The sequence below is a fragment of the Hemitrygon akajei genome, chromosome 13, assembly GCF_048418815.1.
Source record: "Hemitrygon akajei chromosome 13, sHemAka1.3, whole genome shotgun sequence".
NCBI lineage: Eukaryota > Metazoa > Chordata > Chondrichthyes > Myliobatiformes > Dasyatidae > Hemitrygon > Hemitrygon akajei.
Genome location: NC_133136.1, coordinates 109,449,085 through 109,475,146, shown reverse-complemented (window position 1 = coordinate 109,475,146; position 26,062 = coordinate 109,449,085). Strand labels below are relative to the sequence as shown.

At 42.2% G+C, this 26,062-nt stretch overlaps 1 protein-coding gene across 2 annotated transcripts in view; it reads right to left on the bottom strand.

Moving 5' to 3' along the window:
- The window catches only part of ptpn13 (protein tyrosine phosphatase non-receptor type 13), a 294,978-nt gene that overhangs the window by 43,153 nt on the left and 225,763 nt on the right, over positions 1–26,062 (bottom strand). For both annotated transcript variants that reach the window (XM_073065248.1, XM_073065249.1), the window contains exons 32-36: positions 22,006–22,177; positions 14,571–14,781; positions 11,732–11,823; positions 9,986–10,047; positions 9,434–9,589 (exon numbers count right to left, since the gene is read on the bottom strand). In XM_073065248.1, the coding sequence (XP_072921349.1) occupies positions 9,434–9,589; positions 9,986–10,047; positions 11,732–11,823; positions 14,571–14,781; positions 22,006–22,177 (693 nt within the window). The remainder of the gene's footprint in view (positions 1–9,433; positions 9,590–9,985; positions 10,048–11,731; positions 11,824–14,570; positions 14,782–22,005; positions 22,178–26,062) is intronic.

Sequence of the window (26,062 nt, the reverse complement as noted above, 5' to 3'; positions counted from 1 at the left end):
ATAGAAATAATTAAACTGGAGATCTAAAAAAAATACCACCCCGGTGGCAACAACATTCTTAACAAGTGGTGTTGTGTGGATGTAGAAAATTATATCAAATCTTCAATGAATACTATTTAACATATATAGAACTGCTAAGAGTAAGGAACATCAGGATAAAATAGTAAGAATACGCAATTATTTTGGAAAACTGGCCAAAGCAGAAGAACATCATATAAACAGCTTGTTCAAAGGACAGAGCAACTCAAAGCAGCGAGCTCGCAATATAATAAGGCAGAAGATATAATGCATATTGTGCCTGAGACTGAAAGATGCAAATCCCGTCCCTCTTCATGTATATCCAGTGATGGGACAAGATATTATAGATCACTGTTATGCTTTGCAACTCCAAAAGCATAAAGCTAATTATAAGAAAAACCAGAAAATCTGAAATGCAAGTCTAGCTTAGTTTTTACTTTAAGCATAACATGCACGTGTGACATGATGGCATGATGTTGTATGCCATGCACGTACTTTTATATATAACCAGAAATGAATTAAACAATTAATAATTAATCAAACAGTACATCTACAATATTATTCAAACAATACTGAAATATTAAATACACTGCAATCACCTAGTTTCTAATTGCTATGAAACTAATGTAGTCACCAGTGTGGGAATTTACAAAGCAGTCAACAAGCAACAGCTGCATATGCTTTCTTGAAACAGATTGCCCAAAACTACACAGATTACTTCAAAAGTGGTTCTGCCCATACGTTTAAGATTAGCCTCTTGGCTTTTATATCCTATGCCAACCATATTCTTTTTTTGGGTTAGGAGTACAAAATGCATAGACCAGCACATTTTTGAGAGGTTTCTGCTGTCTAGCTGCAGTATCATGCAGAGTTTTGGGGACGACATTCTTCTGATTAGACAGTCCCCCAGTGTCAGCTTTGTTGATCTCATTGAGCTATAAAATTCTTACATGACTTTGTAAGATGGGTGCAAGGATAATGTCTCATATAGCTAGGGTATTTAGAAGCAGGGATCACAGCCATGGAATGTAATTATTTATCAGTCGCAAAGAATGCCTTTCCCACCCTTCGAGCCACACCACCCAGCAACCCTCAATTTAACCCTAGCCTAATCAAGGGACAATTTACAATGCCCACTTAACCTTCCAACTGGTACATGCTTGGTCTGTGGGAGGAAACCAGAGCACCCAGAGGAAATCCATGTGGTCACAGGGAGAATCCCGCCACTGCCTGTATTGAACCTGGGTCACCTGTGTCATAAAGTGTTGTACTAACCACTACACTACTGGGTCACCAATTGTAATGGAGATGAGATGTTTCTTCAGCCAGAGGGCAGTAGCTATTTGGAATTCTTACCCAAGTACTATGGAGGCTCAGTTTTGTTCAAGAAAAAGACCGATAGATGTTTGGATATTAAGGGAAGCAAGCGACAGGGGGCCAGGAAAGCAGAAAATGGGCGACAGATCAGATGTGATTTATTGAATTATCAGGCCAGGAGCAAGGAGCTGAGTGGCCTACTCCTGCTTGTCTTTCCATTACTTTCACTTGGACAAAGACATAAGCCATTGCCGAATGTGGAACATTGCCTGAGATCTTGGATTTATCTCTCTGACAAACAGAGTGCTGTTATGATCAAGTTGTGCCTTTTCGTTATGAGATCACTTCACTGGAATTAGCTTTCCTTTCCAATCATGCATTTTTAAAGGTTTATTTCCTTTCTGCCCATGGCACTGAAGTTGACCAGGAGCATCAGGTTGTCTTCTCCAAGGGTTTGGGCCAAGATTTTCTCACGGTCACATCTGCAGCTATTAGTGTTGATACATAAGCACTGATGACCACTGCAGCTAATTCCATGCTAGTGTGAGATCTTCACATCACCATACAATAAATGAAAGGGGTAGGGGAGGGTTGCTATTATGAGAGAGGCTATTAAAGCAATGGAAAGGGTGCAGTGAATGTTCACAAGAAAGTTTATAGGTAAACAAGTAAAATAGAGAGAAACATGAGTATCCGAGCATCCTGGAGAGTCGAAACAATGAATAATTTACCACAATATTATGAATGATAATGATATAGGAATAACAATAGTTAATTTTATTAGTGAGATTCATTAAACAATTTCACAAAGTTAGGGGTAAGAAATTAAAAAGATTCATTCAATGGATGAATTTAGTGTGGCATTCTCTGGTACAAAAACTTCTCAAAGCAAAATTCACATTTTGTTTAAAAATAGCACAAATGTTTAACTGAAAAAGAAAGAATACAGAGAACAACTGTAAGGTCTTTCATTTAGACTATAGAGTTGTAAGGTTGGATAGTGCGAAGGGCTGTCAGAGGTTACAGCGGGACATTGATAGGGTGCAAAACTGGGCTGAGAAGTGGCAGATGGAGTTCAACCCAGATAAGTGTGAAGTGGTTCATTTTGGTAGGTCAAATATGATTGCAGAATATAGTATTAATGGTAAGAATCTTGGTAGTGTGGAAGATCAGAGGGATCTTGGGGTCCGAGTCCATAGGACACTGTACAGCTTGATTCTGTGGTTAGGAAGGCATACAGTGCATTGGCCTTCATTAATCATGGGATCAAGTTTACGAACCAAAAGGCAATGTTACAGCTATATAGGACCCTGGTCAGACCCCACTTGGAGTACTGTGTTCAGTTCTAGTCGCCTCAGTACAGGAAGGATGTGGAAGCCATAGAAAGGGTGCAGAGGAGGTTTACAAGGATGTTGCCTGGATTGGGGAGCATGCCTTATGAGAATAGGTTGAGGGAACTCGGCCTTTTCTCCTTGGAGTGACAGAGGATGATAGGTGACCTGATTGAGGGGTATAAGATGATGAGAGGCATTGATCGTGTGGAGAGTTAGGGGCTTTTTCCCAGGGCTGAAATGGTTGCCACAAGAGGACACAGGTTTAAGGTGCTGGGGAGTAAGTACAGAGGAGATGTCAGGGGTAATTTTTTTTATATGAACGCAGAGAGTGGTGAGTGCGTGGAATGGTCTGCTAGCAACGGTGGTGGAGGCGGTTACGATAGGGTCTTTTCAGAGACTCCTGGATAGGTACATGGAACTTAGAAAAATAGAGGGCTATGGGTAAGCCTAGTAATTTCTAAGGTTGGTAGGGACATGTTTGGCACAACTTTGTGGGCCGAAGGGCCTGTATTATGCTGTAGGCTTTCTATGTTTCTAAAAACTTCCCAAAATGCTTTAAAATAGCAGTCGCCAACCCGTCGATCTTGATCGACTGGTCGATCTTTGAGACTTTCCCAGTAAATCCTGAAGAAAAAATGAAAAATAAATACACAAATACTGGTGAGGGATTGTTTCCGGGTTGCGGGGTTTTCGTTCCGTTCTTTCTGCCCAGTGCGCATGCGCATAGGTCCCCCGCCACGCACTACACAGTGTAATTCAGTGGTCCCCAACCACTGGGCCACGAGGAAACAATATGAGTCAGCTGCACCTTTCCTCATTCCCTGTCACAGCCACTGTTGAACTTGAACCCATGCGAGGTCATCAGTCGCCTAAACGCGCGGCTGGCGGGAACCGCCGATGCTACTGGCCTGGAGCGCAGCCGGCGGGAAGAGCCGATGCTACTGGTCCAGAGTGCGGTCGGCAAGAACCGCCAATGCTACTGGCCTGGAGTGCAGCCGGCGGGAAGAGCCGATGCTACTGGTCCAGAGCGCGGTCGGCAGGAACCGCCAATGCTACTGGTCCAGAGCGCGGTCGGCAGGAACCGCCAATGCTACTGGTCCAGAGCGCGGTCGGCAGGAACCGCCGATGCTACTGGTCCAGAGCGCGGTCGGCAGGAACCGCCGATGCTACTGGTCCAGAGCGCGGTCGGCAGGAACCGCCGATGCTACTGGTCCAGAGCGCGGTCGGCAGGAAATGCCGATGCTACTGGTCCAGAGAGCGGTCGGCGGGAACCGCCGATGCTACTGGTCCAGAGAGCGGTCGGCGGGAACCGCCGATGCTACTGGTCCAGAGCGCGGTCGGCGGGAACCGCCAATGCTACTGGCCTGGAGTGCGGCCGGCAGGAAATGCCGATGCTACGGCCCGGAGCGCGGCCGGCGGGAATACCCGATGCTACAGGGCTGGAGCGCGGACAGATGGGCCTCTGAACCTGTTTAGCACACCGAATGTTCGTGGGGAACCCGGTGCTAAAATATTCGCAGACGACCTAATTCGGGCTCAAGGTTTCGGAAGTATCAGAGCAGCTACCTCGCTGCGATCTGCTGAAACAAACTTTTGTATGCTGACAGATCCTACAAGGGGGGCGGGCGTGCCCTGTTGCTCTCCTGGCTCGGTCGCTCCCTCCCTCCGGACGGCGACTGCCGTGGGCCCGGCTTGGGGACCTCCAGCCCTGACCTTGTCCTCTCACCCGACCCATGCCCAACCGCACCTGGCCAAGGCGTCTGGCAGCCAGAGGATGGAGTTCAGCCCGGAGGCTGTCTAATGCGGCAATGAAGCCCTCAAAACTGCTTCGGTACCTTGAGTCCAAGCACCCCGCACTTAAAGACGAACCCGTTGAGTTTTTTCCGCGGAAAAAACATGAGCAGGGCGGGACACCAGCTAAGTGCTGGGAACCGCAAAGGTCGTGTTTAACACAGCCCCCACCCCCTCCCGTCGGCTGGTCCACAAGAATATTGTCAATATTAAACAAAAAGGGTGGGTACCCCTGGTGCTTATGCATTATTTCTACTTCCGGGTTGCGGGGTTTTACTTCCGGTCTTTTCTGCCCCAGTGCGCATGCGTGTGACTAATCAATTTGGAGTCGATCTTGCCTTTCATTAAGGCCGAGGTAGTGGATCTTTGGCTTAAAAAGGTTGGTGACCACTACTTTAAAGGAATAATATTAGAGAGGAGATGTAAAAGACTACAGTTAATGGAGTAACAAAATCTGCAGGAAAATTGTTGCTATGTATCTATTCTCTGTCTGTCTTTATTGTATTTAGTGTTGCGTGTTTAATATGGATAACTTGTCATGTGGGTAGGGGTGTGGCAGATGTTTAGAGTATTGTTACACATTCATGTGTTGCCTTTAAGTCAGCTTTAGTCTGGTTAGAGCAGGGGGTAGGTCAGGGCAACTGTACTTCGAAGCTGAGCGCCTGGCTTAGTATGTTTAACACTAATGTTTGAGTAGGTTGGAATATGCTTAGAATGCTTATTTCGTTATATCATTAGTTTTATTGTTACAATGTTGTTAGTCTTTGCTGGCTTCTTAATAAAGGATCGAACATACTTTCTTCCACTGAGAACTTTGTTACTTGTGGAGTGTGTCATACATTGTCAACCCCCCCCCGTGCTTAGTCTCTGAGTGTTTTTTTAAAAAGTAACTGCTACAGGTGGAACATCCAAGTAGGAATCTAAACCTACTTGGTAGAGAATCAATCTTTCCAGCATTTTGCTGGTGTAAATTTCTGCTTGCCCATCACTATATATCAAATAAACAATATGTCAGAAGGATCAAGACGACTGATAGTAGTGATGCAAGACTGTGCGTTACTAACATATATTTGCAAACTGACAGTTCTGAACGCAAACAAGAATCAAGAGGATGCATAGATCACAGAGGGCACAGTTAATGAAACATTTACAACAAATTCACTCTCAGATAACATGGATTAAAAATGGAACCAAGTAAGTGAAGTCCCATTCCGTTAAGAGATTTGAAAATGGTATGGTCAGTTGAGTCCAAGGGTGTACATGGGTCAGGAAGAAGAATGATAAGAATACCTGTGCTGTGAAGGAGCAGAAGAGTTAAATAAGTAACTGTAGCGGTGTGCTACACGCAGCGCTGAAATAACGACATGGAGTCGGTAAACTGCAGTTAAAAAAGATTTTATTCGAACTTCGCGGCCTCGCTTTAAAGCCTCCCTGATCCCGCCCTCCCCGGGCGCGGATGCTGTAGGGGGCACGTATTCACAGTCCTGTCCCGTGTGTGGATGCTGTAGGGGGCACGTACTCACAGTCCCGCGCGGGCTTTTCCCCTTGTTGGTGAAGCAGACTTGGCGCCCTTTTGGGACTGGCCTTTGTGCCGCGCCGGTCCACGATAGCGAGGAGGTGCCGCGCTCCACGCGACACTAGCAGGGGGACCACGACATCCACATGAATGTGGTCGAAACGCCGGTGGGTGGGGTGGAACTGCTGCGGCAGAGCTTTGGTGTGCCGCTGCACCTTGGCCGTCTGGCAGTGCATGCATGTTTTGGCCCATTCACTGACCTGCTTGTGGAGTCCGTGCCAAATGAACCTGTTGGCTACCATCCGGACGGTTGTCCTGTTGGAGGGGTGCACTAAGTTATGAATGGAGTCGAAAATGCGCCGACGCCAGGCTGTCGGGACGACGGGAAGGGGTTGGCCGGTGGCAACGTCACAGAGTAGGGTCCTCTCACCTGGGCCTACGGGGAGGTCCTGGAGCTGCAAACCGGAGACTGCGGTTCTGTAACTAGGGATCTCCTCGTCTGCCTGCTGCACCTCTGCCAGCGCCTCAAAGTCTACCACTTGGGAAAGGGCATGAACGTTAGGGTGAGAGAGCGTGTCGGCCACGACATTGTCCTTACCCGAGACGTGCAGTACATCCGTCGTGTATTCAGAGATGTAGGACAGATGGCGCTGCTGGTGGGACGACCAGGGATCGGACACCTTCGTGAACGTAAAGGTAAGCAGCTTGTGGTCCGTGAACGCGGTGAAGGGCCTACCTTCCAAGAAGTACCTGAAATGCCGGATTGCCAGGTATAGCGCCAACAGTTCCCAGTCGAAAGCACTGTATTTGAGCTCGGGTGGTCGCAGGTGTTTGCTGAAAAACGCCAGGGGTTGCCAGCGCCCCTCGATGAGTTGTTCCAGCACCCCACCGACTGCCGTGTTAGATGCGTCCACTGTGAGGGCGGTAGGGACGTCCATTCTGGGGTGCACTAGCATCGCGGCGTTTGCCAAGGCTTCTTTCGTTGTAATGAAAGCGGCGGCGGACTTCTCATCCCAGGTAATGTCCTTGCCCGGACCCGACATCAGGGCGAACATGGGGCACATGATTCGAGCAGCTGAAGGGAGGAAGCGGTGGTAGAAATTTACCATACCCACGAATTCCTGAAGGCCTTTGATTGTGGTGGGTCGGGGGAAATGGCGGACTGCGTCTACCTTAGCGGGCAGAGGGGTTGCCCCGTCTGTAGTGATCCTGTGGCCCAGGAAGTCGATGGTGTTGAGCCCGAACTGGCATTTGGCCAGGTTGATTGTCAGGCCGTATTCACTCAGTCGGGCGTACAGTTGACGGAGGTGGGACAGATGCTCCTGACGACTGCTGCTGGCTATGAGGATGTCGTCCAAATAGATGAAAGCGAAGTCCAGGTCGCGTCCCACCGCGTCCATTAACCGCTGAAACGTCTGTGCGGCATTCTTCAGGCCGAACGGCATGCGGAGGAACTCGAAAAGGCCGAACGGGGTGATGAGTGCCGTTTTGGGGACGTTGTCCAGATGCATCGGGATTTGATGGTATCCCCGGACGAGGTCTACCTTGGAGAAGATCCGTGCGCCGTGCAGGTTTGCTGCAAAGTCCTGAATGTGCGGCGCAGGGTAGCGGTCCGGTGTTGAAGCCTCGTTCAGCCTGTGGTAGTCGCCGCATGGTCTCCAGCCCCCTGTCGCTTTGAGCACCATGTGCAGGGGGGAGGCCCATGGGCTGTCGGACCGCCGTATGATCCCCAATTCCTTCATCCTCTTGAACTCCTCCTTCGCCAGTCGGAGCTTGTCCGGGGGAAGCCTTCGAGCACGGGCGTGGAGGGGTGGTCCCTGGGTTGGGATGTGGTGCTGTACGCCGCGTCTGGGCATGGCTGCCGCGAACTGCAGTGCCAGAACCGATGGGAAACCCGCCAGGACTCTGGTGAAGTCGTTGTCTGACAGCGTGATGGAGTCGAGGTGTGGGGCTGGCAACTGGGCTTCTCCCAGGGAGAACGTCTGAAAGGTCTTGGCGTGGACCGGTTTCTGCCTCGGCAGGTCGACCAGCAGGCTGTGAGACCGCAAAAAATCCGCACCCAGAAGCGGTTGGGCTACGGCGGCCAGTGTGAAGTCCCACGTGAAACGGCTGGAGCCGAAGTGTAGCTGCACAGTATGGGTGCCGTAGGTCCTTACTGTGCTGCCGTTCGCGGCCCTCAGGGTGGGACCCGGTGCCCTGTTGCGGGTGTCATAACTCGTTGGAGGCAAGACGCTGATCTCGGCTCCGGTGCCAACCAAAAAACGGCGTCCCGACCGCTTGTCCCACACATACAGGAGGCTATCCCGATGGCCAGCCACCGTAGCCATCAGCGGCGGCTGGCCCTGGCGTTTCCCGGGAACTGGCAGGGTGGGCGACAACGTCGGGCTTCTGCGCCCCACCGCTGGTGGTAGAAGCACCATTGTTCGTTGGTCTCCTCACCCCTCCCTCTGGGGTTAGCGGGCTCTGTGGCCGGGCCTGGACTGGTTTGCTGCTGGGAGCGTGGCCTGGTGATCTGTGCAACGGATGCCCCACTCTCCTTCTTGGCGTTCCACAGCAAGTCTGTCCGGGCTGCCATCTTCCGGGGGTCGCTGAAATCCGTGTCGGACAGCAGCAGGCGTATGTCCTCAGGCAGCTGCTCCAGGAATGCCTGCTCAAACATGAGGCAGGGTGTGTGTCCTCCGGCCAGAGACAACATCTCATTCATTAAAGCCGATGGAGGTCTGTCTCCCAAACCATCCAGGTGCAGTAAGCGGGCAGCCCACTCGCGCCGTGAGAGTCCGAAAGTCCTTATGAGCAGGACTTTGAATTCCGTGTATTTGCCGTCCACTGGGAGAGACTGTAGGAACTCCTCAACCTGGGCCGCTGTGTCCTGGTCGAGGGAGCTCACCACGTAGTAGTAACGTGTGTCCTCTGAGGTTATCTGCCGAACGTGGAATTGGGCTTCTGCTTGCTGGAACCATAGGTGAGGTCGCAGCGTCCAGAAGCTTGGCAGTTTCAACGAAACCGCATGAACAGATGCGGCGTCGGTCATCTTCGGCCCAAATATCGTTTGGGCCGTCGGGGTCACCAATTGTAGCGGTGTGCTACACGCAGCGCTGAAATAACGACACCGAGTCTGTAAACTGCAGTTAAAAAAGATTTTATTCGAACTTCGCGGCCTCGCTTTAAAGCCTCCCTGATCCCGCCCTCCCCGGGAGCGGATGCTGTAGGGGGCACGTACTCACAGTCCTGTCCCGCGCGTGGATGCTGTAGGGGGCACGTACTCACAGTCCTGTCCCGCGCGGGCTTTTCCCCTTGCTGGTGAAGCAGACTTGGCGCCATTTTGGGACTGGCCTTTGTGCCGGCGCGCTGGCTATTTGTGAGCCGGTTCGAGTGCGCTAGGAAGTGGGTCGCCACATAACATTATTTTTTAAAGATGCTGCAATGGTTTGTGATTCAACAAGACTGACGGACTTGCCTGAAGCAATTGGTCACCAACTTGTAGCCTTCCATCCAAAGCAGCTGCCCCACCAGGATGAACACTCTTTACGAAAACACCATTATCACCACCCACTAACGAGAATCCTAATCCTCCTGACGAAGGTTTCTCAAGCGTCAAGTGGATCACATCATTCTATAGAGAGAAACAAAGGTAATGAATTTCCTTGTGCAATTACGACTGGGCTTTAAAGCTAACCTAATGAGGCATGTGATAAAAACCAACAACATTGCAATGCTTTGCTTTTCATTTACTGAACTGTTATGTCCATCAGTGTAAACTCGGAGATCAAAATTTGCAATAACAACTAGTGTATTAAGCTCTTAATTTGCCTTTTTTCAAAATTGTGAAAAATCATGTTGAATATTAACTTTTTCTTAAAATGTATTATAATAATTACAGGAAGGTAAATGCTCAACAACATTTTATCTCTTGTTTAAGTCATCAGAAATCATTTTTAATTTGTCAGTTGTGCAAACATTGAAAAATGTTTATCTTCCATTGATGAATATTGATAAAGTACATTCCTACCTTTGGCATATTTGTGCTAGATGTTACATCACACTCAATTCTCTTGTTTCCACAAAGCTGTCCTGTGGACAGAAGAGGAACTTAAATTAATCTTGAATATGGAGAGTAAATTTAATAAAAATCCCAACCACAAACAAAATTACAAAATTACATTTTTTGAACAAACCTGAGCTACGTACTTAGATGTAGATAATCTTAAATTTGGAAGTGTAGAATCAGCATGAAAACAGTCTTTGCATCTCTCACATCTCCAATGCATCACATATAGCACAATCAACAACTTCTGCTATGTCATATCTGTCTTGGTTCTTATCCAAGGGACTTCGATATCTACTCATAGTGAACAAATTTATTTACAGTTCTGCCTCACTCTAAATTCACAACCTCAGTTTTCTTCAGGGTTTTGTTCATTCTCATATCATTTCTCTTTTCAGCATCACCATCCATTGCAAAACACCCAGTCACCTCGGCTTTACTTTCTGGACAACCTCAAAACTCCTCTGCTCTCCATACATTATGCTTTCTCCAAGTCAATTTTCTTTTGTGAAGCTTTCAGATCAATTGTCAAATACATTCTTTTCTTCCTCTGTGAGCTGCCGTGAGACATTCTATGAAGAGACGAACGTGTTGAAACTGATTTCTCCCTTTGGTAATAGAGTGTAATTCATGAACATCAATAAATCTGATTTCAAAGCTTGTACCTGTGTGTTGAAACTGTTATTTTACTTCAGTTTAAACCATGCCAAAGAAAAAATATGGCTTGATCTTGAATTCAGAACATTGTTTATCTGATTACTACAAACAATCGAAGAAAATCATTCAAGATAGCATCTCTGAAGATAAATTTATGGAAAACCATAAGCAGCAGCATGGGCACACATATTCTCAAAAAAGAATGAACTCTGATTTATTATTTAGTCATTCAACAAGTGTTTACCTTCCAACAACCAGGCACTCTTTCTTTCTTTTTTTTCTTTCTTAATTTTTTTTTTTATATAGGGAAGTTAGGGGGGAGGGGTTAAGGGGAGGGGGGAAGGGATACATACTTTTTTTTCTACACTTGTAATCATTTAAAAATGCAATTAAATAAAATTTTAAAAAAAACAAGTGTTTAAAATCCAATATATTTTTCAAAATACAGCTGAAAATATTGATGAGAAACTGTGCTTGTAATGAAAAGACAAAAATGTAGTGCTCTCCTTTCACTTGAATGTGTAGAACTGCTTACATGGAGGTAAAAAGCCTCCAGAAGAATAAAAATGTTTACCTGGTGCTCAAGCTAAAATTAATCTCTTTGCGAACATCACCAAAATAATTTAACTTATGAATTTATTAGCCCTATGTAATGCCAATTATTAACAAACAACAGGAGAATCAGTGGATATTGTATACTGGATTTCAGAAGGCCTTTGACAAGGTGTCGTCTATGCAATTAGAGGAATGATACCAGCATGGATAGAGCATTGGTTGATGGGCAGGGGGCAAAGGGCAGCCTTTTCTGGTTAACTGCTGGTGACTAGTGATTCTCCACAGGGGCTAAGTCATTGGGTGTATTGAAGGCAGAGGTTGATAAATTCTTGGTTAGTCAGCCCATGGAAGGATTGGAGCTGAGAGAGAGAAAAGGGATCAATCATGATGAAATAGCAGACGAGTCAAATGGCCTAACTTTGCTCCCACATCTTATGGTCTTAATTTAATGCATTTTAATTTATTGAAATTGAACAAGTCGTTAAAACATAAACTCACCATTAACTTCAACAAATTCATTGAGTTTTGTATTTTTATCACTGTATGGAAAATAAGCCACCATTGGTTTTGCAAATCCAGGGTCTTCATCTCTGTAAAATAAAAAAAAGTTTAAAAATATGCAAACAGTAGACTTTGAATAAAAATATTCATTAACAATATATGACACCTTTACTATCAATTTACTTTTTAACAGGAGCCAAGTAAAATTACATGTAAAATGTGCATTTACTACATCTCTCACAGCTAATGTGCTTTTCTGCAACACATTAACTTTTCATGAAACTGATGCCTTTGAATAATTTTGATGTGGATAGCTACCTTTCTTATTTCTTAACACCAGTAAAACGCTGTGACACAACTTGCAAGAACATTTTAATTCCATGCAATGAGCAAAATTAATTTTATACAACATGTAGCAAAGCACCAACACTGAAATACAAGTCTAACTTCGTGTTTACTTTAAGCAAGGCGCGCATACTGATCATGTGGTAGTGTCATGAAGTATGCAATTCACATAATTATAATATAACTTGTAATGAATTATTTAAATGAACAAGAATGCTTAACCAACCAATACAGGATTATTCAAATATTAATGAGATGCTAAATACACAGCCATCACTCACTTCCTCTTTCAGTCACTGCTGATAACTTACATGCTGCAGGATGTGGATTGATGTTGCTGACAGAAGTGGAGGTAAGAGACCAGCAGATTTCCATTGAGGGAAACGAATGTGTGCATTGCAATGTGGGAGAGTGGAAGAGGGAAAAGACCCACGTGATCAGAGCAAATTAATACAAATTATAACCGATGATCAAAACAACAGCAGGAGAACGTTTTGAAAGGTCTGGTTGAAAAGCAAGATAACAAAACTGTTACATTCTACAATATAACTAAGGATTTATTTTAAAGATATTCTGCTGAAGTTAAAGAGTATTAGAGATATGAAGTAAAGATATTCGTTTAGGATAATGCCCCGCACAGACACCATTGTCCAAATTGCTGCCAACTGCTCTTCAAAGTTATATATTCTTCCACACACAAAGAAAAGGTTGGAGGAACTCAGCAAGTCAGGCAGCATCTATGGTGAGGAATAAACAGTCAACGATTCGGGCCAAGAGCCTTCTTCATGACTCATGCTTGACTTGTGGAGTTTCTCCAGCATTTTGTGCGTGTTACTCAAGAATTCCAGCATCTGCAGAATCTTTCGAGTTTGTATGTTCTGAAGATTGCTTGAAAAAAAGTGCATAAAGATGTTAAGGGTCTTGATGGGAGAGATGAAGAATTATGGGTTATCTGGAACCAGTGATTTCAGCACTTAAAAAAAATTCAGAAGCAAGCTCATTATCCAGGTGTGAAATCTGGAATTCACTACCTGACGGGGCTGCAGAGGCTCAAATGCCAATTCCATACAAGAGTGAAATTGATAGTTTTTTTAATATATATATATATATATCTGAAGTAGTAAGGGATATAGATCCAGTGCAGGAAATTAGCACTGAGTTAAAAGATCAGTCAATAATTTTATTTAATGTCTGGAAAGGCACAGAAGGTGCTACCATACAGCATAGGAGAAGGCCTTTTGGCTCAGATCCAACGTATTTAATTGAGCTAGCTCTTTTTCCCAAAGTTTGACCCATATCCTTCTGGTTCTCTTCTATCCCTCCATCGGTAGAAATGCCTTTTAAACTGTACCCCAGGAGTGGCCTCTTCCTGCTCTTTACTTGGTTGTCAACCAACCCCAACAGCCTCACTCTGAGACAAGTGAATAGGTTAATCACAGGGAAAACAATTTGTTACGAAGGATGAACAGCTCTGATGGGCAGAAGGGTGCAAGGTTGCCCATGTCCCCCTCCCCTGGGAGAATTACAAACCATCTAATGAGAGAGAAAGAGATGGAACAAAACATACTGGGACTGGAACATTTGCTTCAGACAAGGGAGAGATAACACCGGGGGAGAGAGACCATATTATGACTCCTGTAAGACTTACGACTCCAGAGAAAGCTGTTTACTTGGTACTATTCTGTTCATTAAAATTCCTCAGTGGACAGCCGAAGTGGGCTGGTTTGATGGGCTAAGCCATTCAAAACTGATTGACACCTGAGACCCTGTGAGTAGGGATAAAAGTGAGGTCTGGGGAGACGCACCAGGAGACACACTCGTGAGCACTGTTTAAGTGTTGGGACCCACGAGAAGGTGTGGGGGCATCGGAGACCGAACGAAGGATCGGTCAATTTTAACTCACAGTGTTTATAGCGAGGCCGGTGGGGGCTTGTGTGTGTGTCCACCCTTGCCTGGGTGACGAGTCCACCATAGAAGAACGGTCTAGCTAAAGGACAGAGGGGTCATACCTGAATGGCCACAATAACACATTGACGGATCAAGATCGTAAAGGAAGGTTTGCAAGACAATAGCTGTCACTGTTTGCTCGCTCTCTCTCTCTCTCTCCCCAACAATTACAACAAAATCAAACAAAACCACCAACAACTACCTCAGCCTGTATGAACTGAACTGAACTTTATATTCACATATGACAATTCATTATCCCCTAGACATCGATAGAGCTTGTTTATTATTGATTATTATTATACCCACACTTTTAGGTTTCGTATTGCTGACGTGTATTATCTGTATATTTGCATTGTTGATAGATTTGTATATTTTACTAATAAACGCTGTTTTGAAAATAGTACCAGACTCCAACGGACACTTCTATCTTTGCTGGTAAGACACCCAGTTATTATAGAGCTGAGACAAAACTGAAACAAAGTAAACAATGAGATTTATAACGGTACATGATGCAACAATATAATGTATACAAATTGCATGATACCTCGTGGCCTTTAAGCTGATGACAGGACTTGCATTTTTAAGAGCTCTGCTTGCTTCATTTGCTGTCATCCCATGTGTGCTGACCCCATTAATATAATGAATAAGGTCCAATGGTTGCAAAGTTTCCTCCATATCAGCTGCTGATCCTGGAGTAATGCCACTTATGTAAACTGTCTGGTATGGTGTATCACTGCCTCCTGCCAGAGAGAGACCTAAACCAAAGAGATTTATTTAGCTTGAGAAAAAGATTAAATACTGAATCATTTATGAACAATAACTCATAATTACAATTTGCTAAATTCAAATATTCAGGGAATAAATTGTTCAGAATATTGAGAAAAGAAAGTGGATAACTTTGACTGTGTCACCAGAAAAGATGATTGGTTAAACATCAACCCATTTTCTATCTCTCTTGATTTTCAATTCCACTCATTTCAAAATTACTTCAATAGTCCTTATCAGTAATTCCTGGATTATTTTGATGCATTCTTTAATTAAATTTTGGTTCTAAATAGAGTTGTTACTATTAATATTGACCATAACCCATATAATTAATTCACATAAAGATGGATGACAGACCATACAAAAGGAGGCTTGGCAGGGTTTCTTCAGACCATTTTCCAAATTTGGGCTTTTCTGTGGTAACCTGCATGCACTGATTTATGCAATTGCAACCCTTTCCTTTCAAGCCCCCCTTTATGCCACTTCTCGCCTATCGGCTCCTCATACCATCTTCCCAAAATGTTTCACTTCATATGAACAAAATAAATGGGGACACTGTCCCACTGCAATTGAACATCATCCACTCTCAGCGTCATTAGGAGCAGCTCAAAGACTGGCACCACTAGTACATAGAGAGTCCGCCTATGGTGAGTCACCGAGCACAGACATGATAGATGAGCAGAAGGTAGGATGGGGACAGTGGAATACCAGCCTTGCTGTAGGTTTCAGCCCAACAAAAACTGGGTGCTATCGGCAAGCGTGCATAAAATAACCCAGAGCACAGATGCACCCATCTCCAAGATCAGACGATTTTCTTTGCCTACAGAGTTCAAACTCATTCTGGTACAAACTTGGCTCCAATGACCACTCAGCAAGAACTGTAGTATTTTATTAATCTGTACTCTATACACATGAAGAAATGGAAAAGTGCTGAGAGATAGCCCTAACATTGGTCATTGGATCCACAGGAGAGGCTTCCTGGGTGTCAGAATGTGCCTCCTGCATTGATCTGATAGAGAAAACAGATGGAAACAGATGACATACATTTCCATGACACCCTTTGTTCAGACAATGACAAAATCTGAGAGGTATCGCTGTCTGGATCAGTAGTGCTACCATAGGGTCTCTGTTTGTCTCGCTTGAGTGCTGGCTAGGACAAGACAAACTTGTGTGCATTTTGTCAGGAGGACCACTTGGCTGGAATAAACTTCCCCTTCTCCCTTACAGCTCGCCAGGGGATTAAGTTTCCATTGATCCTGGTATTGAAGTCTCACAGGAGTATTAGGTCGTCTTCCTCTGGGCTCCAGGCTAATATTTTAAAGCAGGAATACAATTTCTCCTTGACCTCATCACAAGCTCTCAGAAAGGGACATACAATATATACCTGAAGACCACGGTGTTTCATGTTGTGTGACATTCACTTATTACACGGGGGGAAAATCACAAGAGTAGCATATTTTTAATTGATTTCAAAATCCGTCCAATGAAAACGGCGTTCATCTTCTGCTATGCCCTCCCAGTCACGTCTGCTACCATCTTCTTTAACCGGACTCTTTCCTTAACCTACCCTATCTCACTTGAGGCAGCAGCGTCAATGTTGCTCTGATAGATGGCAGAAGGTCAGTAGCCTGCCACTGTCGCAGTTGTCCTTCAATGGGAGTGGAGGCTGCCTTTGTTTCATTTCTGTTAAGGCGGCATTGTCACTGCATGCCAGTTACTACATTAACTTTAGAAACTAAAATGCTGGCCTGGTGGCAGGAATGTGGGATGGTGGGGTACAGGATGAATAGAGATCATTGTTGTGCCAACACATAACTGGGATTAATGCACACTGCATTCATGGATCCCAGGGACAGAAACTATCATTCACCTCTTCTTGTACCTACTGCAGACAAGAGAGAAAGGAAAGGGGAGAGTTCTTAAAGCAGGGCAAGAAAGGGTTAGAAGCCTCTAATGGATAGTGGATGTAGGTTAAAGAGTGAAGTTATCAATCAATGGTAGAGATGAGGTAGAGACGATTCGGGAAGATAAAAGGGGAGATGCCTAAAAACAATGGTGATTTACCATATTCCATAATGTGGATGGAAGCAAGTGTCTCTTTGATGAGTCTTTCACCAATAACTCTGACAAAATTGCCTAGCACTTCTCTTTCTGTGCCTGCTCCACATTATCCTATCCACACAATCATCCCTTGTGATGGAGTCTAGAAATCTGGATATCCTTTCAGGAGCTTAAAGCAAGGCTTCCTCTGAATTACTGACAAAGCAATAAGATGTCCCTGATGTCTAATACTGTGGTCTGGAGAAAGCTCGAGGTTGTAGGGAACTGAGAATCACACGCCCCTATCCTGAAGAAGGGTCTTGGCCCAAAAGATCAACTATTGATTCATTTCTATTGATGCTGCCTAACCTGCTTGATGCTTCCTCCAGCATTTTGTGTGTGTTGTTTGAATTTCCAGCATCTGCAGAATTCCTCGTGTTTGATCTGTAGCTCATGTTTATTATTCAAGTTAATGTGAAATCATTCTCACTTTCAGAAAACATACCGGCATTCTTCAATGTACCTTTACCTTCCAGGTAGGCATGTCTTTTAGCTACTTATTTAGTACTCAAATTAAACCAATGAGCTGATACTTATTTTTTCATTTACTACGCTTTTACGTGCCGATATAGCAAAAATACATCTTCTCTCAGAAATTTATCAGATCCCTTAGTTCGATTGATTCCAAATGCAAAGTACTGGAAAAATCCTTGTTTGGGGCTTATTTAGGACCACTTCCCTAACACTTTCTCCCAATACATTCAGAATCAAGGTGCAGCCACCTTACTTTGCAAGGCTCCCAACTACATCTATATTTTTGCAAAATATGTGAAACATCTCTTGTTCCAGCCTTACTCGTTTGCAAGTCCCCAGGCCTTTTCCAGATACATTCATTGCCTCGACACTCTTAAAAGCTTGTGCAGATTTGGCATGTAATCTAAAACTTTAACTAACTTCTATAGATGCACAGTGGAGAGCATCTTGAATGGTTGCATCACAGCCAGGTTAAAAACACCAACGGCCGTGAATAGAAAAGCCTACAAAAGCGGTGAACACAGCCCAGTATATCACAGCCAAAGCCCTCAACATCCATGAACACATCTACAAGAAGCAGCTTCCATCATCAAGGATCCCCCCTATGGAAGCCACGCTCACTTCTCACTGATGCCATCGGGAAAGAGATAAACAAGCCTTAGGTCCAACACCACCAGGTTCAGGAACAGTTAGGATACTTTAACCATTAGGCTTCTGATCCAGAGTGGATAACTTCACTCACCTCAATTCTGAACTGATTCCACAACACAATCTATGGACTCACTTGCAAGGACTCTACATCTCGAGTTCTCAATATCATTTATTTATTTGTACAACCTCCGGAAAGCCATTTCACATGCAAAGTGGCAATTCTGGACCAAACTTGCACCACAAAACTGTGACAGGGCTTGAGCAGAACCAAGCGACATAGGTGACAACAAGGTTTCGCTCCCAGAGGAGTTCAATGCCTTTGATGCTCACTTTGACTGATGATGTGGTCATCTTCAGCACCAGATCGCCTGAAGCACCTTGAGGACATCTTGAAGAAGATTGCAGCTGCTGGCTTGACACTGACATCCAGAAATGTGAGAAAGCCTGTACCTGGGTTACCAACTAGGGCAAGGATTCAGCCACTGGTCGACAAGGTGGAGGCCATCAGAAATAGTCCCCAGCCCTGCATGAAGAAACAGCTCTTGTGTTTCCTGAGGTTAATCAGGTGGTATCATTGTTTTAGGCAAAGAATCCGCTCCAGTGAACTAAAGAATGTGAGGAAGCCTTTGAGAAACTGAAGGAGGCTTTGTGTTCCTGGCCGGTCATCATCAGCCCAGACTTCACCAAACCATTCACCATCCAAGTCAGTGTCTCAGCAGTGGAGATTGGAGCAGTCTGGGCCCAGGGGAAAGAGGGAGCAAACAGCTGGTATTATACTTTAGTCAGAAGCTGCTACCACGGGAGACAAGGTATTCCACTGTTGAGAAGGAAGCTCTTGCCATAAAATAGGCCTTGGAGAGCCTCTGGTATTACCTGCTGGGCAGAGAATTCATTCTGGAGACTGACTACAAAGCATTCACCTGGATCCACTCCATGAAAGGCCACAATGCACACATCAAGAAATGGTACCTGGCTCTAAAACTGTTCCATTTCAACATCTCTCATAAGGCAGGACAGTACAATGCAATGGCAGACTATCTCTCCCAAATTGCCCACCTTGTGCAGTCTAGATGAGGTGGGGGGGGGGGGTGATGGGACAGAACAGGTTGGGAATGCTAATTCTCCCGCTAACTTTGCCCCTTTGCCCAGTTAGTCACTCCTCCTCGTTCTGTCCCTGGTCTAGTTTCCCCAGTAGTTCACACTATTTGCCCTCCCATTTTGCAGGTCCTGGGAGTTCACCATTTACACCCCCCAACAGTAAAACAATAACTAGCTTCTAACAATCACAATCTCCACAGTTAACATGCCCTAGTGATTTATAACTCATAAAAATAAGGATTCTAGACACTGACATTCCAAACAGTTTCATTTATTTTCACTCTCCCCATTACACTGGTTTGTAGACAGCAGGACAGCCCCAAAAGACCCAAGGGACAGTTCGGGGTGTCCTAAAATAATGCTTGTGTTAGTGGGAGCAGGTAGACCACATCCTACACAGATGACACCACTGGGGGGGGGGGGGGGGGAGGCATTATTCTTTTATATTCATCTGAGCAAGTGGACACTGATCTGTTGGTTTAACTAGGGCACTTATTGTGAAATAAAACTGCAGGATGTTAGAATCCCTGTTTAAAATGTTCCAATTCTGCATCTGAAATAATTATTATGGCCTGGTCATGTGATTACTTCCCCCCACCCCCCCCCCCCCCCCCAGACCAACAGCAGAATTTCCTCGTCCTCCTAGGCCAGGTGGAGGTAGATTTAAACCCTCAGTCTGGCTTTGCTGGAGAGGGGTGGAAGTTGGATTTGACGGTTGGTGAATAGTTACATAGAAAGTCTCTGTACATTTGTAAATTTTTGTACATACATGTTTTTATTTTTAATACTTTTTTTCTTCATAGCTTTTGGACAGGGTTTGCATTTTTTTCCTATAGGCACTAAATAAAACCCCTTTGCATGAATGTACTGTTGGGACTTACCGTCTGTATTTTTCCCCAACTGGTGACCCTCGCTGGGCACGTTTACCCACACCTGATAGTGAGGTGTGACAGGAGGAAACCAGAGTTCCATCAGCCAGTTCTCACTGGGGGATCACAGGTGGGGGGAGGGGAGGGGGGGGTCAGCAGCTTTAAATTCCTTGGTATTATCATCTCACAGCCCTAGCACAGCATGTAACTGCAATTACAAAGAAAGCATGGCAGCACCTCTACTTTCTTAGGAGTCTGCAAAGATTTGGCATGTCACCTAAAACTTTGACAAACCTCTATAGATGTGCAGTGGAGAGTATATTGACTGCTGGCATCATGGTCTGGTATGGAAAAACCATTGCCCTTGAATGGAAAAACCTACCATAAGTAATGGATAAAGCTCTCCCCACCATTGAGAATATTTACATGGAGCACTGTTGCAGGAAAGCAGCATCCATCATCAAGGATCCCCACCATCCAGACCATGTTCTCTTCTCACTGCTGACATTAGGAAGAAGGTACCCACACCAACAGGTTTAGGAACAATTATTACCCATCAACCATTAGGCTTTTAAACTACTCAATTTCATTCACCCCATCACTGAAGTGTTCCCACAACCTACGGGCTCACTTTCAAGGACTCTTCATCTCATATTCTTGATATTTATCGCTTACTTATTTATTATTATTATTTTGCTTATTTTTTGTTGTTTCTTCGCATTTACTGTGAATACCTGCAAGAAAATATCAGGGTTGTATATGGTGATGTATACGCACTTTGATAATAAATTTACTTTGATCTTTGAAAAGTGTTAACAGTTAATTTCTGAATTAAATGTAAGAGAAATTACAACAAAATTACAATTGGTTAATATTGATGAAATAGGTAATAACATTTGTAGATTAGAAAATAAAAATAATAAAACTAACTCAATAAGTCTTTAATACAATTAAAGAAATTATTGTAGGTTGGTTGGAATAAAGATGAATTTGGTGTGGGTTTATGTTAGAACATATTATTACTGAACTGCTGTTCAACACTGAGCACATGTGGCCTGCTAACCATTGTAGCTCCAGCTTGGGGTGGACCACCCGCATTGCTCATTGAGACCAAAGTTCTTTATTATACACACATTACAACACATCTTTCCCCCTTTAAAGAAAAACAAACACAATACTATGTCCTGAAACCTGCAAGGAACAATAATCCTTTCCAATCTACATTCTGTAGCTGAGCCCTTTTCTTCCCTCCCCCTCAAATTTTCAATTTCTGTTGTAATAAGCATATACAGCCCCTTATCCACTTATCAACATTCAATCAGTCTCTGAGGAGGTTAATGCTCCTTTTTGATCTGCTATTTGTTTCCACAGCTGCATTCCTTTCATTTATTGCACTAATATTTGTATCTTTTAAAAAAATGTAAATAACTATAAACTTTCCTGTTACCCCCTTTGAAATAAATGGGCTCACTGTTCCTGCATCAGGTCTAATCACTGAGGAATTGCAATAATTTTTTGTTCTAGACACATCATGAATTCAATAATGGTACTGAGAGAGGAAACTGTTAGAAGTTTGGCTGGCAGGTTTGGGGCTTCCATACTTGTATGTGTCCAAGTAATGATGATAGGGTAAGTGGGGCTGGTAAATGATGGCAATTCACAGTAAGCTCCAGCCAGTATTTCCTGTACCCTCATTTTTAATTTAATCAAATGCTATTTACTTTTGCCATATAACAAATGCATTTTTTGCTTTTCTCGAAATACTTTGTTCAATTTACACTATTAATTTCTATGAAGCTAGGTTTCAAGTATGCTGGACATTAAGCAAACAATTTTGTTGGCATACTTTGACAATTGTGCATGTTTAATAATAACAGCTTCATTTTCAGGTTTGCTTTAAATTGTCCCATACAAAGTAGTAGCAATGAGAGCATCTCTTTAAAATTCTGTAAAAATTCACATGGTTCTAATTTTGTTTTACTTACTACAAATGCAACAAAGACAACAGTTTAAAATTGTTACCTAGTTCATGGTTGTGACACATCACTGTGATATCAGGGAGCATGTCCGGATTTATTGGAAACTCTGGTAGCTCTAGCACCCGTCCAATTACCAGAGTGACTGTATCTGGGATAGATCGAAGAAAATCTACTGCTTCTGTATGACTCATACTGGTGATGTCAACATCATTCACCTATGACAAGCAACAGAAAAGAAAAAAAAAACTAAAACAGTGATTGTGCACAGTATATCATTCAAATACATGAGTCACTGAACTAAGTATCCACGCATGCTTAGAATTTGTGTCTCGGCTTGTTCTGTCTGTTAGCAGTTGCTCCAAAGAATCCAACTTTGCAAACAGATTTTATTAGTTATTCAACAGATATGAAATTCTGTAGGTCATAATTATTATGTTGTTGTGGCTTCATGGTTATGATATATGTTGTGCAACAAAGCCTCTGCTAAATATCTGTGTTATCTTGTAATTATTTTGTTGCATTTGAAAAGGACCATCCACATAATATTATTCTTGTATTGTTGGACATGAAGGAATTAAAATATGGAAGAAAACATCAAACTCAAAATGGTCAAGGTCAGTGGAAGTAGACAAACTAGATGTCTTTGTTCTTGCCACCTGCTTGAAGGAATTGAGGTTGCCATTCTGTGAAGCTGCTCTGTAACCTCCATTTTGTGAACTGTTTGATGAACTGATTTTTGCTCTGGGACAACTTAGTTAGTGCAATTGAATGTAGACAAGGATCATTCTCAGGTAAGCCGTTTATTGTGTACAATGGCAGGCGTGCAGAAGTAATCCTGTTATCTCCCATTGTTTGAGAGACTCAGTTTGTCTGTTTTCTTTTTTCTTTCTTTTTAAATCTTTTTATTAATTTTAAGAAAAACATTAGTGAAATATGAATACAAAACGTTTGAGAGTACATAATTAATAGTTTAAATAAACAATCAGATACGTAATAATCAATATATAAGGCCTCCCAAACTCATAGTATTAATGTAAAAGAATCGAAAAAGAGAAAAAAAAACCCCAACAAAAACTAAAAGAAAACTTTAAAAAAAACTAACCAACATGGGCAATTGCATAATGTTAAATACATACAGCAGTGCCGATAACTCCGAACCTCCATCCAAATAATTAAGGATAATAACAGTAAGGTTTAGGATCAGACCATTTAACTTGTATGAAAATGTTGAATAAATGGTCTCCAAGTTTCCTCAAATTTAACTGAAGAATCAAAAACCACACTTCTAATTTTTTCTAAACTCAAACAAGAAATAGTTTGAGAAAACCACTGAAATACAGTTGGAGGGTTAATTTCTTTCCAATTCAGTAAAATAGATCTTCTAGCCATTAATGTAACAAATGCAATCATTCGTTGAGATGAAGCGGATAGACGATTATTATCTATCATTGGTAAACCAAAAATTGCAGTAAAAGGATGCGGTTGGAGATTGATATTTAAAACTCTTGAAATAATATTAAAAATATCTTTCCAATAATTTTGTAAACAAGGACAAGACCAAAACATATGAGTCAATGAAGCAACATCAGAATGACATCTGTCACAGGTTGAATTAACATAAGAATAAAATCGAGCAAGTTTATCTTTAGACATGTGAGCTCTATGTACAACCTTAAATTGTATTAGGGCATGTTTAGCACAAATAGAGGACGAATTTACCAATGATAAAAAAAATTCCCATTCCTCAGTAGATATAGGACAATGCAATTCTTCTTGCCATTCCTTCTTAATTTTTCCTGATACATCTGGCTGTACACTCATAATCATATTATAAATGATAGCTACTAAACCCTTTTGACAAGGATTGAGGGCTAAAATTCTTTCTGTAATGTCCAATGGACATTCTTTCGAAAAAGACTTTAATTCATTATACAGAAAATTTCTGACTTGCAAATATCTAAAAAAATGGGTTTTAGGTAAATTATATTTATTAGATAGCTGTTCAAAGGACATAATGTTATCATCCAAAAACAGATCACAAAAACATGTTATACCTTTTGTTTTCCATAAAAGAAAAGCTTGATCTATAGATGAAGGCCGAAAAAAGTAGTTAGATATTATAGGACATGACAGCATAAACTTATTCAAGCCAAAAAATTTACGAAATTGAAACCAAATTCGTAATGTATACTTGACTATAGGATTAGTTACCTGTTTATTCATTTTGAATAATGAAAAAGGAAGTGAAGATCCTAAGATTGAGATCAGTGAAAAATCTTGCACAGATTTACATTCCAAATTTACCCATTGTGGGCAAGCAGCTGTAGTCAATTCTTGTGTCCAGAATATTAAATACCGTATATTAACTGCCCAATAGTAAAATCTTAAGTTTGGTAGAGCTAAGCCGCCCTCCTTCTTAGGCTTCTGTAAATATTTTTTGCCTAGTCTAGGATTTTTGTTCTGCCACAAATAAGAAGATATTTTAGAGTCAACCATATCAAAAAAAGATTTAGGAATAAAAATTGGTAATGCTTGAAATAAATATAAAAATTTAGGTAGTATCATCATCTTAATGGCATTAACTCTGCCTACCAAAGACAAAGATAATGGAGACCACCTATTAACCAGTTGCTTAATTTGATCGATTAAAGGTAGAAAATTAATTTTAAATAAATCTTTATGTTTTTTAGTAATTTTAATACCTAAATAAGTAAAATAATCTGTAACAATTCTATATGGTACATGATTATAAATTGGAACATGCATATTTAATGGAAATAGTTCACACTTATTAAAATTCAATTTATAACCAGAAAAGTTACTAAATTGAGCGAGCAAAGAAGAAATAGCAGGAATAGATCTTTCAGGGTCAGATATATATAATAACAAGTCATCCGCATATAATGATACCTTATACGTTGTCTCCCCACGGGTAATACCAAAAATATTGGGTGATTCACGAATAGCTATAGCCAAGGGTTCTAAAGCAATGTCAAATAATAAAGGACTTAAAGGACAACCTTGCCTTGTACCACGAAATAGCTGAAAAAAAGGGGATCTTTGATTATTGGTAAAAACCGAAGCTAAGGGTTTATGGTATATTAATTTAATCCATGAAATAAATTTTGAACTAAAATTAAAATGTTGCATTGTATTAAATAAATATGGCCATTCAACTCTATCAAATGCTTTTTCGGCATCTAAAGAAATGACACAATATGGTATTTTAGATGAAGAGGTATAAATAATATTAATTAATTTTCTAATATTAAAAGATGAATAGCGATTTTTAATAAATCCAGTCTGATCTTCAGAAATAATTTGAGGTAATATATTTTCCAATCTAATAGCCAAAATTTTACTAAAAATCTTAAAATCCATATTCAACAAGGATATAGGCCGATAGGATGTGCATTCAGTAGGGTCTTTATCTTTTTTAAGAATTCAAGAAATAGAAGCTTCATAAAAAGATTGTGGTAGTTTACCTATACTTAATGCATCTTTAAAAATTTTACCAAGCCAAGGAGAAAGTATGGAAGAAAAAGATTTGAAAAATTCTGTAGAAAAACCATCTGGACCAGAAGCTTTACCCGAATTCATTGAAAAAATAGCCTTTTCTATTTCAGACTCCGTAATAGGTGTATCCAAAAATACACTATCCTCAACAGTTACTTTTGGAATATTCAATTTCCTTAAAAATTCATTTATTATAGAAGAGTCCTTAGTACATTCTGATTGATATAAGGAATTATAAAAATCTTGAAAGGATTTATTTATCTCTTTGTGATCGATCGTCAAAGTACCATCTTGTTTACGAATCCTAGTAATCTGTCGTTTATCCGAAACAATTTTCAATTGGTTAGCTAGTAATTTACCAGACTTATCTCCATATATATAGAATTGGGCTTTTGATTTAATTAACTGACTTTCAATCGAGGAGGATAATAGTAAGCTATGCTCCATTTGAAGTTCCACTCTTTCTTTATAAAGTTCTTTGCTAGGGGTCATTGAATAAATCTTGTCAATTGCTTTGATTTTATCAACTAGTGTTAATATTTTAGAATTAGTTCGTTTCCTAACTCCAGCAGAATATGAAATAA